We start from the raw sequence: 13,579 nt of genomic DNA, 5'->3' as shown, positions 1-13,579 counted from the left end.
CTCATTATAGGAGCTGCTTCTCAGAGGAACGCTGGTAAAAATTAACTAAAGGATTAATAAAATTTCTTTTAAGTCATACAGAATATGTACAGCATTTTTATAACAACTGAAGTTAACATAGTTACTTGACTTTGCTGTAAATGACACTTTGTGCCTGGAAAACAAATAATGCTAAAACTGTATTAATTAATCCACAACTTTCTGTTTTTCTGCAGAATAGATAAACACAGAAATCCGTTTCATTTAAACGAATCAGGATGAAGCTTCGAGAAAACATTTCCTGTTTGAAACTCAGAGACATAAACCATAAAAAAACCAAACAGTTCTTTCTTTCCTCTGCTCTACTGAATAAAATTCACCACAAGTGACAAAACTATTTGCAAATAAGTGTTTTATGACATTCGTTTTATGTTTAAATATAGAAACAGTATGAGAAAAGCAGCTTTCACTTGCTGTGAAGCATGGTGAAGGACCTGTGATGCTGTGGGCCTGTTTGTCCTTTGGAGCCTTATCAGAGTGCCTGGCATTACGCCTGGATTCCCTCTGGTGTGAAGCTGAAAGCGAGCCGCCTGCAGCTCTTTCAGCAGGATAATCATCCTGAACATCAACCCAGAAACGGCTCACTGGACGCAGAATCAACTCGGTTCAGAACCGTCCCGGTTAAACCCCGGAGCGGAGCCCGGGTTTATGATCCATCTGTGTTTTGGTTCTGGCTTGGAGCTTTGAACTCGCCTTGTTGGTTTGCTCTTCCTCTGCCTCAGATGTTTGTTTTCTTCTGGTTTTGTAGAAGTCGGATCAGGACACAATCCGTCTTGTTGCTACAATCTGACATCACTCTGATGTTTAACGCAAATATTTCACAAAATTACAAACCAATCAAAACCACATCAGTGGTGCAGCTCATCTGGTCACTGCAGGATTCCTCTCAGATAATCCTGTGGCTTTTATCGTCTTTCATCCTCTTGTTTCCCAAGGCCTGGTGATTGAATTTCTCTGATTGCATCGTTTTCCAGCCGGTCGTGTGACGAGCCGAGCGTTCCTGAGCTTCCTGCGGTTTCTGGGACTCTGGCTGCAGCTCTTGTGTAAAGTTACAAACTGACTGGTTTGTTTTCACACAGCAGCTGCAGAGAGGCTGACGGCCGTCCAGGCATTGTTTGGAATCGCACATCATCGTGTGTTTAGATGCACAAGAATGTCAGTTTTAGCCGCAGAATCGATGTTTTTCAGATCTAAAAACCGATAGTGGAACTGATTCTGAGTCGGAACCCAAAATGGACCGGAAAGATGCAGATTGTAAAATGAGCATTATGCCCTACTGGTTTGGGATGAATAGATCTGAAATCGTTTGGAAACGTTCCAGTTTTCCTGCTCGTTGTGTCCAAACCGTGACAGCGGGACAGGAAGTGTGCGACTGGAATAAGGTGTTTGATTCCAAAACGTTTCAGAGGAAATCAGCGTGTGGCGCTGACGTCAGGCTGTTTATCAGCAGGATGGGAAATTCCCGCTCCAGCAGCCAGATGTGTCTCCAGTTTATCTGCTGGTTGGTTTGGCAGGAAGCCGACGGTTAAATATAAAATCTGCTGCTCTGTTTTTAACCTGCATCAAAGAAACACAGGAAGCAGGAGATGGATTCCCCAGCTTTCAATGCAGGCGCTTGAGCTGCACCAGCTTCACTCATCTCATGTTTAAACATGCACAATTAACAACAATATTATGGGTTATTTAGCCTGTCATCAGAAAAAACTCTGGTAGCTCATTTTTCAAACTCATATTTTTACTCTCAGTTAGGGTTAGCTAAGTGCTAGTTAAGCATTTAGCAGGCTACATATGCAGCTCAACTACATTTCTAGATCCAAGCTGAACATTCAGCTGGCAGGCTAACTCAATACTGAATTAAATTTAGCCTGACTGGAGAAAAAACTCAAATTTTGACATTACTCTCTCAACTCTTCTGAAAAAAACTAGAAAATAATAAACTTTTGGGGTTTTTCTCGGTTTTCAAAAGGGTTTACTATTTTTCTGAGTTTTCTGGTGAAAGTTTCCTCGTTTTTTCTGTCTACAATGTCCCTGATACACCATTGAAAACATCTGTACTGAATCGTTCTTGAACTTAAGTCGAGGGCCGCAAATGGCCCCTGGACCACACTTTTGACACCCCAGAAATTAGGCCTACAGAAGATTGAGATGAGCTTATTCAGGCATCTTATCAGGAAGCCTTCTGGGTCCTTTCTGGTCTTGTTCAACCAGGATCAGACCCAGAATCCTCTGAAAGGACCCAGGACTCTCTGGAACGACCTCCACGTTCTTCTAGGCTCGATAAAGCAGTGAACCTTCAGTAAGTGGAGTTATGATGATGAGTGGAGTGAGCAGAGGACCAGCTCTTTGTGTTCATATCAGCGGCTCTGATGTCTGAGATGTTTTCTCAGTCTTGATCCGTCTGCTCGGTCAGATCAGCATCACTTCTACAGCCGAGGCCAGAAAACACTTTGTCTTTTGTCTCTGTAATACTTTGTCCACTCAGCGGGTTTTCAGTGAAAGCTTCGACATTCCTCTGAGGCTCAGACCAAACCCGGCTGGTACAAACCACTAAACACCTCTGGGATCATTACCTGCCCTGAAACAAGCGGACCTTTCTCTGCTTTCCACACATCCTGCAGCTCTGCAGCCTCTCAGCTTATTTACAACCAAAGCAAAGCTCTCTAATCACGTTTTTTGGTTACAAGGGAAACTTTGTTGACCAGCGCTCTCTGAAACCACAAAATCACTCAATCTGCAGACTAAAACAGAGCAGCGAGGGAAACCAAACACCCTGAGACATTTTGGAGGAGAAACTCCTGAAGGAAAAGGTCAGCGGTTATTGCAGCTCATGGTCCTAATTGTGTTTTGGCAGCACTTCCTGTCTGTTATGATAAAGTTTGACGTAACGATTTAAATGAAACAATACCTTAGAGCAGTTGGGTGGAGACCACTCCAGCAGGCCTTTGTTTGGATTTTTGGAGCACTAAGCAGCTTGAGGAGGCAACTCCCTCACTACGACTCACATGTAATCAGGTTAGAGGTCAACGCAAAGACAGTCACACAATGGCAGATCTGTAAAGTGCAGCACCTTTTGGCTCTTTAAGGTTGCAGATAATCTGCACAATTTTAAGTAAATCAAACTGTGTGCATTTCTCAAACCATTTTTGGCTTTTGCAAAACAATTCATACAACAAGTAATATCTATATCAACAAACATGTCAGTGCTGCAGAAGGACAAGTTCTGATAAGACAGTCAGATTTTAGTCATGTTGTCAGTAAAACTCTGGATGTTCTGTTGTAAACTATGGTTAAAGTTTTCATTTTAAATATTGTAATTATGATCGATCAGTAAAGGCATAAATGATTTACACCTTTACTGTAACTTGTTGATGTGATGCAGAATGAAAGAAAAAGACTAAAGTATCGATAGGAACATAAAAGAATCTCCTAAAGGAAAACTGAACATGCAGTTATATAGAAACTATATTTCTTCCTAATTCTGCCACACTCCTCTTCCTCTTCCTCTTCCTCTTCCTCTCTCTGGCTGTTGACCTCGTCCAAATCCTTGTCCTTCCACTGTCAGACATGTAACATCATGTTTGTTTACTGTAAAAAAAGCTCCAGAAATGTCTCTTCAGGTTTCAGCCGGACGATGTCCACCTGTAATGAAACCCACATTCATGGCCTGCTGGTTAAATACGAGTGTTTTCAGTTGGTTTGACCTCCTCCAGGCTCTGTTGATCCTGCGGTCGGACTTTATTTACACAAACTTGGAGCTGACCACAGAATCCTGCTAAGTTCTCACTGTTTACATGTGTTTTTATGGATGTGTTTGGGTTCCTGCTGCTCTGCAGCCGAGTCTGACATAATAAAATGAACTGAGCACCTTTGGCTCGTTAAGGTTGCAGATAATCTGCACATTTTTAAGTAAATCAAACTGTGTGTTTAAGTTTGGACTCATTTAGCAGCAGAACACCACAAGCAGCATCAAACTCTGCAATTTGAGCTGCGATGACTCATTTATCTCACTGAATGTAGAAATCAAAGGTTCAGCATGAAAACATGCAGCTCAGTCCTGAAAACGACGCTGTGAGGTTCGTTAGTGATGCAAAACACAATGTTGATGACATTTAACCAGAAAGAATACATTTCCACACAGATTAGAGATTTTTACTAAACTTGTGAGAAATGAACAATTGTACATAAAAGTAGAATTAAGTCCAAAATGATTCAGACATCTGTTGAAATTATGTTTGAAACAGTTTTTATTGGACCTAAAGCTTTGCTTCCAGTTAGTGTCTCTGCAGATCCCACACATCCCTGACACAAACTGTTTAGACTTTTACTTTCAGGTTGGTGCTACATAGAGTTCTCTGATGGACACTGAGAAGTCCAGATGTGATGGATGTGATGAATATTTCCCAGGTCGTCTTCTTTTATAAAAACAGATACATTCATTATTAGCTCCTTATTCTCTCTAAAATCTTGCAGAAAATTGTGTGTTGAAGTTTTCCAGTCACAGCACAGAGTCGGCACTGTTGAGGGTTTTTAATTATTTGCTCTCTGCAATAGATTGTGGTCGCTGTGTTGCTTTGGCTCTGTTGCCATCGGGAGCCTGATGAACTGAATGACATTCGCCTCCTGTTCATTAACGTTCCTTCAGCTCCGTCACTCAGGGAATCTTGCATCAGCTCTGCTGTCAGACGCCCATTGATGCTTTTTCTGGTCACTTACCCTGAGCTGAGGCCTCCAGCGGGCCCTGGGGGGCCTCCAGGGGCCTGCAGGGGCCTCCAGGGGCCTCCAGGGGCCTCCAGGGACCTCCAGGGGCCCTTATTATTCAATCTGAGAGCCGTGGGTTTGTGCATCAGCAGGGGTTCATTTATTTAGCCTTTTTTGTGGGAGTAAAGCTAAATCTGTCTCATGTTTTCTGCAGCTGTCTAATTGTGGTCTTTGCAGCTGATATTTCATGCATTATGATCTATAAACATACAAACAGAGGGAGATGTTGCTTCATGCAGCCTGTAGATGGACGAGACAGATTAATAACATGGTAACTTAATGAAAATGACTTTCTCTGTTTCTAACAGGGAAGGATTTGAAGAAGAAACAGAAATCCTGGAAGAGGTTCAGACTCTCTGATCAGAAGAGCTTCATGTGGGTTTGTCTTCCTTGTGATTTACTTTTCCTGTTAATTGTTTCATGTGGAGCAAATGTTCAGTGATCTGCTCCATCTAGTTTGGGTTAGATATGAGGTTTTATAAAGTTATGGTTTGGGAAATGGAGAAAAAAATGGAGAAATTCAGATTTAAAATACTTTTAATTAACCTAAAAGTTTAATTCTGAAATCTTGGCTTTGTCTAAAATATTTAATAGATTTTTGCCTTGTTTTTGAGATGCTGTTTGACTTCTTTGTTGGTTTTTTCCATCATTTTTCTTTTACGTTTTTCTAAAACTTGCAGAATAGACAAGTTAATATTGGTGTTGGGAAGCAGTTTTATATAAAATACATTAGATCCTGTTTGTTTTTAGTTCATTCAGTGAAACTGACATGGTGTTTTTACTGGTTTTTGTCAGACTGCTCCAGTCCTTGTTTCATTAACAAGATAATATCTTCAGGTTTTCTCTCATTATTCAATCATTCTGTTTATAAGCGGATTAAAGCCAAGCATCAGGGATCAGAGGGCGTTAAGTTTCCTGCAGATGTGTGAACAGATGAAGATGATCTGACAGTAACTCAGATTTATCAGTGACCTGTAGATAACCTCAGCTGGTTAAGGTAAACCGTGTTTAATCTGATTATTCCCCCGGCCAGCAGGCTGTTTGATACGATTACAGACAATCGATTCAATGGAGCAGCCAAGCTTTTTATTTTATTTTATTCTTGATCATTTGATCATTTTTGGTGTCTTGCTGCTGTGTAGGAGTTTTTCCTCAAACAAATCTGACCAAATGTCTGATTCACAGAAACATTTGGCAGTTTGTTGACAGGTTTTGATCCTGAAGCTTTGTGCAGTCCATCTTGTGTCGAAGATCTTGGGAGGTTTTGTTGTGTTGTTTTATTTACTCAGTTATTAAAGAGCTTATGTGAGTCATTTTTTCATTTTGACACCAAAATTCAATTTCAAGAGTACATTTTTCAGAAATCTTGGATGGAAAAGTAGACGATGTTAGGATTTAAATATTTAAGCTACAAATGGACGGACGGACGGACGGAGTCCATATGTATTTCCAACCTCATCCAAGCCATGACTTTCTTTATCGTCCATTATTATCCAGACTCTATCTGCTCCGCCTGTTCCTCCTCCATCAGCAGCTCCGCCTCTCTGAAAGTTTCCTCGTTGTTCTGCAGAACTTTACACTAAACAGGAAGCAGCGCCTGCGACCCCACTCATAGCCCCCGACCCCGAGCCCCACCTGGAGAGCAGCGCTCCACCCGTCTGCCCAGCGGTGGCACAAGGAGTCCAGTCATCCTAACAGGAAGCTGACTTCCTCTTCCCTCCTCCATCCAGGCTCACTTCCTCTGCTGAGAGGATCGCTGCTCCTCCTTCTCCTCCTCCACCTTGTCCAAGACTCTCTGTACTCTCCCATGAAGAGGAGGCGGAGGAGGAAGAGCACAGCTCCAGCTCAGGATAGAAGATTCAGTCCCAGATAAAGAAAACTGAACAGCACATCAATGCTCATGTGGTTCATATTCTTCCTGCTGTTAGCAGATGGTCTGGACTTTCTGTTTCCTGTTTCTCTCGGCTCTAACTCAGCTGCTGATGTTCAGACATTCAGAGCTGTTCTGATTTTGTGATTTAATTAATAATGGAGGTAATTTCAGTTTTTGGTTTTCTTCTGTTTCTCAGTTCCAGAGTTCAGATTATCTTCCTCTGCTCAGATTATTTCCATCCTGCCATCATTTATGGAAACATTTCATCAACATAGCATAATTTCCTCACAGCCACTTTTGTTGGAGAGCTGAAGATAAAGCTGGAAAACAATAATATGTTGATAGGAAAAGCTGAAAAAACCTGGGAAGTATGAAGTTTCTCTCTTTTGTTCTTCCTTTCCTTCCTTCCTGGCTTTTTTTGTGGGTTTATTTTTTAGTCTTACGTTGAATTATAAATGTTTGATATTTCTAAAGATTAGTTATTGATTCATTATATTTGAGAATACAATGATAAGTTCCAGTTTTATTCAGTGTTTATTCAGGTTTTTGTCACTAAATCGTCTGAATCCAGAGATAAAAACAAGAGGAAGAAATTATTATTGCAATGAATGTTGAAGGAAAGCCGAAGTGTTGATATTTCATTCATATTTCAATCTTTTTCTTTCTGTTCCTCAAGTTTTGATAGTTTTTGGAGCATTTCTGCACATAATTAATCATCATCAGACTCTCTGAGTCGCCATAAACTGAAGCCAAGTCACAGATGTTAGTGACTTTAACTGGGTCGTGTTGAAGGTTCAGTGAAGTCAGAGCATGAGAGGATCAGCCGCTCCTTTGGAGAACAGGTGGCAATCTCCTCAGCCGCATTAATATTTTTGATTCAGATCTGATGAATTCTTTCATTCTGCTGCTGGGCCGAACCGGGGGAGGTGATGAGAAGGAGGAAGGTCTTTGTCTGTGAAGAATGGAGAGGAGGGCGGCCGTGGCGGGGCGTCCTGCGAGCCGGCAGATGGCCAATGGGTTGAGACAAAAGTGAGCCGCAGAGTTTTTCCTTTTCAAGCTGAAGAGACAAACACAAAGCGTCAGACTGAGTGGGGGTCAGTCTGAGGCATCAGCATCCAAGAAATGATCAATAAATATCTATAACTCTATTTCTAAACATTAAAAATAATAAACTCCATTTTTAACTATCATAAGCAGAGGAGGGAAGAGTGGCCAAAAATTGAATAGCAATACTTCATCATATTTTTAGCCGTCCAAGAAATTACTCAATCAACTTATCAAATTGTCAATCATTTAGTGATTAATAATGGCATCATTAGACAGACCAAAATATAAAGTTAAGAGAAAATTAAGCACCAAAATGACAATAATTCATATACAAAAAAATAACAAATCAGGCAAAAGAAAATGTGATTCACTGCTTCTCTTATGTCAAATTGTTTCAAAAAGCTGATTTCTCCAAACTGAAATTATCTGAAGATTATTTTTAAATTCAGTGTTCATAGAGCAAGGGTTATTTTACAGGACTCCAGTTTCAGCTGCAGCAAAGTGTTGTGTAAATGTCATAAATTTCACTCTCAACTGGGTTTCTTGTTTTCAGAAACAGTTTTGTCAACAGATTTCCTTGCAGGATATTTTAGTTTTTTTGGAAAGTTTTTCTGAAGCTCCTGAAAGTCACTAGTAAGTTGTTGTTTGTTTTCTTATTTCAGAAATACTCAGATATTTGCACTAGAAACTAGACAAAACTCACTTGATGAGATTCAGTGTTTTTGCAGTGCAGTCTGAAAGGAACTGGTGCTGAGACAGAGATGGTCCATCTGCACCAAGATTCATTATTTTTGTTTCATCAGGCCTGCTGTGTTCAGAGATTCTGGTTCCTCAAAGATCAATATTGATGTAAAAGTTGAGACTCTCAGTCATGTTTGCTTTTTGTGGAAATAGATCTAATCATCATTAATTGGACATTTATTTATATCAGGTCAACTCAATTTCCGGAGTCCTGCTCTGTCCCCCATAGAGAAAACGATAATGGGACAAATTTCTTAAACTGTTGAAAACTTTGATACGTGTTTGTAGAGAGAATTCAGCACAATAAACAGATAATAAACAGATAATAAACGGATAATAAACAGATAATTTTCCATGTAGCTTCATGCTGTTGAGAGGAGGGAAAAACTCAGGAAACCTGTCAGATTACTGACATTAGAAACTGAAACTGTGAAACAAACTCCTACAATTAAACCTCCTCCTTGGCTCACAGCTGTCCAGGGTTCAGCCCGCTTCTTTCAGGAGAGGTCAGAGGTCGGCGATATGTTCGGGGGTCAGTGGCTCGTCCTCCCTCTTCCTGCTGTGGGACAGGATGGGCGCTGCCCGGCGCTGCCCGGCTCTTACGCACTGAAGCTTGAGTTTGTCGGAACCTCTGACCCGTTAGCGGAAATGAATGTTGAGAGTTTTTACTGCTTTGCAGAAGATGTGCAGTTTTATTCTGATCATGTCAAAGATTGTTGGTTTAAGCGCAGCAGGAAATCCTGTTCTGTTTGCTCCTAGTAGAAAAATGGATACCACTTTACAACAAGGCTCCCCTTATTGTTCACTAATAAAAAGTTCATATATTGTTAATTCATCTCTAAGCACTTTATTAAAAAGATCTGTTCAGTTATATTTCATCTAGAGTCAGCCAATAGTTTGTCAGTTAGCGTTGCAACTTTATTTTTCAGACTCCAGAGTTGCATTTTCTTTATGGAACTATTTAGAAATTGTCTACAAAAAAGTCTGCAAATTTTTCACGAATAATTTTGTGTCACTTTTCACAGAAAACTCTGTGAATACAGAACTCAGAATAGGCAGAGATCCAATGAACGTTTATATTTCTGCAAAACCGTTCATTTAAAAATGATTGAGAGTTTGGAGTGATATTTTGAGGGATGCAAGTTCAAATCCAGCTGGGTGATGCCTTGCTTCCTCATATAGTTGTCAGTAAGACACTTTTAGACTTTTGTTTTGTTTGCAGTTTTTATTTTTACTCATTTTTCTTCCTCTATTTCTCTTTTCTTTTTTTCTCTTCTCTCTATTTTCCATTTTTGTCTTGAAAAAAGGGAAACGTTTCACTTTTCAAGCTGAAAAGTATCATTTAATGATTTGTTTTGTGTTAAAAACCAAATCCAACCAGAGATAAATTAGTTTTTATAGTTTTTTTTTACATTAACAGATGATGCAAGATGTCATAAAGTCTTTGTTTCATTTAAGTGTGAAAGAGTATTTGCTGGAGTCTTAAATGGACTTGGTTCTGTCCAGTTGGGTTTTTATCCTCCTCAGGCTGCCAGAATCCCTTCTGCTTAATGCATCTTAATATTTTTCAGTAAACATTCAGAGGGAGCTGTAACATCTCAGCGACGCCTTGTAACTGATGATTAACTGGACCGCGTTGTTCTGAACGGTTGAGCAGCTGCAGCCAGATGAGCTCAGCCTGCAGATTTCATGTTTGACAGGAAAAAAGAAGTAGAAGGAAAGAAAACCAGGCGAAAATTGCTCAGCATTCCAGAAAACCAAAATAAACAGGAGGAGGACAAGGTCTGGTTTCAGAAACAGAAACGTCATGGAAGAGAAGGAGCGAGGGAAGGAGGAGGGGAGGAGGGAAGGAGGAGAGAAGGAGGAGAGAAGGAGGAGGGAAAGAGGAGGGAAAGAGGAGGGAAGGGGTTCGTACAAAAGGAAAGTCTGTGTGTTGGAGCTCACAAAGCCCCTCCCTCCCTCTGTTCTCCCAACAGATGAGCAGAAAGAGAGAAAGAGGGAGAGAGGGAGAGAGAGAGGAGCTGGAAGGACGCAGAGGAGGACGGAGCATGAAGAGGCAGCTGCAGATCTGAAAACCGGTAAAAATCCTGAATCTTCTTCATCATTTCGCACTGAGAAGCAGAAAGTTTTGGTTTCATTTTATCAACTGATGAGATCCTGATTCTGCATAAAATAGATTTTAGGTCATTTAGGTCATTTCTGCTGAATGTTAAACGGAGCAGGTGGAATCACTGCAGCAGAGTTAAAGACGTTTCATTGGCTGGTGAAACAATCAGTAAATGTTCAAAAGGATGACAGAAAAATCTGAAGGTGATCAGGAATCTAATGTCAGCATTTCTGATTTGATCTTGACTAATTTAGTTAAAATGAGTCAAACCTTAAAGTTTAGAGTTGTTTCAGCTTTTTAGTTGTTCGTGATGCGTTCAGGTGCTTTATAAGTCTCATCAGTCTGATTTGATCACCGTGGGTTCCTACAATTTAACATTTAATAAAATGTGTTTCCCTTAACAAACATCTGAAAAGTGTGGCGTGCATTTGAGGTAAAACTTTGTAGAATCACTTTTCTATACAGCTGCAGTTTTTGGGGGGAGAAATCTGCAGCATCTTCTCCATATGATTATACCGCCACCATCATGCTTAACAATGGGGGCAGATTATGATCTAGTTTCCCTTTGGGATAAATAAAGTATCTTTTTAATGTCAATTAGATTTTTAACCGTTTTGTTTTTGGGGTTTTTTGCTTCTGTTTGTTTTTTGTTTGTTTTTGCTTTTTCTGCCAATCTTAACATTTTGCATGGAGGCCATTTCTCCTAAATGCCTTTTAGCTTTTTTCAGCAGTTTCTTTGGTTTTGCTGCTCTTCTATTAAAACCAGAGGGTTCAGTGCACAACTACAATTCATCCTGTGAAATTCTGCATAAGATAAAAAAGATGTTACAAGTAAAATAAACTGCCAGTGGAAGCAGTCACTACAATTACCTGTAGGTTCGTTTTATCTTTTTTTAAATATGCTGAAATATTTGAACAAGAGAGATTTTGTATTTTTGCAGTGTTGGAAATGAAAGCAAAGTGTTTATGAATCTCTTTGCCATACAAGGGAATGGGCCTTGAGTTGTTTTTTAGTTGTACTCTGAAATGGGAAATCACAGCTTCCCAGTTGAAAAACTCCACTGGAACATCCTCTGAAGTCTGATTTCTCACTGGGAAACTGGGAGCAACTCTGACGAACACCAGTTCTGACTTTGTGTTTCAATATGGCCGCTCCTCACATCTGCAGCAGTAAGATGTGGTGGAAACGTTTATTTTATAAAACACACATGTAAGAGTGCATTTAAAGTCATTGTTGCACGTCCTGCCTGCAACAGAAAGAGTAAAAAGTTGCTTCTGGGAAACATCAGACTTATGAAATGATGTTTGTAGGATTTATTCCAAACCATGCTGCCATGTTGAAATTCCACCTTTTCAAATAAAAGTCTGACGTCCGTTACAGCTCAGAGTTCCCACTTTCATTAACTTGTCTCATGTTGATGATGTCATTTTCCAGGTTGCCATGGGAAACACAGACAGTCACAGCAGCTTCAGTTCTCCGGTCAAACCCTGCGGCTCCCTCCGGTTCTCCACCAAGAGGGAAGAGGTAACGTCGGCCCGTAGCTGGTGGCGGAGCAGCCAGAGCCGGGGCCAGGGCCACCGGGGCCAGCTTGCCTCCTGGCAGTACGAGTCCACGCCCAGAGGGGGCGCCAAACAGACTGCGGGTTCCCCTCAGTGGTTCAACCAAGGCGACCGGACGCAAGATGGCCGTAGGAGTCCGTTTGGATTCCAGGGGCCTCCCGGTGATCAGGCGTCCCTGCAGTGTGGCGGCAGTCCCAAGGTTCTGCTCAGTAAAGACGGCAGCATGAGGGTGGAGTTTACCAACGCCAGGGTGGTTCCTGTTGAGCCGCAGGGCCCGCCGCCCGCCAGCCTCATCCCAGAGTCGTCCCAGCGCACCAGCAAGGGCAGCTCGCTGAGCTCAGAGGGGTCCTGGTACGACTCGCCGTGGGGCGCCGCCGGCGAGCTCACCGACAGCGTGTTCGTCTGCGGGCAGAGCGTCGACACCAGCAGCGGCTACAACACCTGCTCTTCCACTCAGGTGGAGGACGTCTCACCTGGGTTTAGCTCCGCCCTCCTCTTCCCTCCAGCAGAGGGCGCCAAAGGCCACAACAGCTGCTCCTCTGGCCGCACTGAGGACAGCGGCATCGGGGACTCTGTCATCCTTCAGCCTGACCTCCATGACCTCAACCTGGCGGCGCCGTCAGGCTTCCACAGCAGACACAACGCGCTTCCAGCCTTTCCAACGTCAGCGGACTCTTTCCTGCAGGAGCAGCTGCTACCAACCATGGACAACGTCATCCAGGAGGAGGCGCCGTCTGCTGCAGGCTTCCAGCCGCGCTACTTCTCTCACACGCTGCCCAGTCGTAAAGCCGAGCCTGTGAACGCCGCCGTCTCCGGGAACAACCGGAAAGACTTCCTGAAGAGTCGGATCCGACAGCTGAGCGACTGGACGGGCAGTTTGAGCCGCAAGAAGAGGCGGATCCAGGTCAGAACCTGGAAAACCTGGAAAACCTGAAAAACCTTCACCGCAAAAACACAAAATGTTACCAAGCATTTCTGGTCTAGTTTCTAGTCCACATATCTTAGAACATTTCAATTAAGACAAAGTTATAAATAACATTTTAGCCAATATTGATGAATGAATCAGTTCCACTGACAAATTTACATTTTAACTGGAAATGGCACTTATTCATGATATTAATAAATTAATGACTAAAACCTGTAAGTTAGTTTTACATTAATCCTGCAATGCAACATTTTAGGAGTTAGATTTGGTTAAAACTTTGTTTTCTACATATTATATCCAACTAAAGGTCAATTTCTTTGAATTGACTTTTAGTTCAATTCAAAGGAATTGAACTAAAAGTTTAATTCTGTGAACGCCGCCTTTTCCGGGAACAACCTGAAAGTCTTTCCTCTTCAGGAAGAGGAAAGACTTTGAATTTTAGTTCAAAGGAACTAAAATTTCTTTGAACTAAAAGTCAAATTCCTTTGTCATTAAAACCGATTCTAAACTTTAAATTTTGAGTCCAAAC

The 13,579-nt window shown here is 41.6% G+C and overlaps 1 protein-coding gene across 3 annotated transcripts in view; it reads left to right on the top strand.

Annotated features, from left to right (window-relative positions):
• The window catches only part of LOC129354502 (rho guanine nucleotide exchange factor TIAM2), a 36,341-nt gene that overhangs the window by 4,813 nt on the left and 17,949 nt on the right, over positions 1 to 13,579 (top strand). The window contains exons 2-4 of one of the 3 annotated variants that reach the window (XM_055023958.1): positions 5,106 to 5,172; positions 10,435 to 10,536; positions 12,001 to 13,029. In XM_055023958.1, coding sequence (XP_054879933.1) covers positions 12,007 to 13,029 — 1,023 coding nt within the window. In that variant the 5' untranslated portion in view covers positions 5,106 to 5,172; positions 10,435 to 10,536; positions 12,001 to 12,006. Of the gene's footprint in view, positions 1 to 5,105; positions 5,173 to 10,407; positions 10,537 to 12,000; positions 13,030 to 13,579 lie in introns of those variants that run through there. The other 2 variants (XM_055023959.1, XM_055023960.1) reach the window with 2 other exon arrangements.

The sequence above is a fragment of the Poeciliopsis prolifica genome, unplaced genomic scaffold, assembly GCF_027474105.1.
Source record: "Poeciliopsis prolifica strain line A6 unplaced genomic scaffold, Auburn_PproV2 SCAFFOLD111, whole genome shotgun sequence".
Classification (NCBI taxonomy): Eukaryota; Metazoa; Chordata; class Actinopteri; order Cyprinodontiformes; family Poeciliidae; genus Poeciliopsis; species Poeciliopsis prolifica.
Note: the sequence above shows the minus strand (reverse complement) of the source record. Positions and strands in the feature narration are given on the sequence as shown.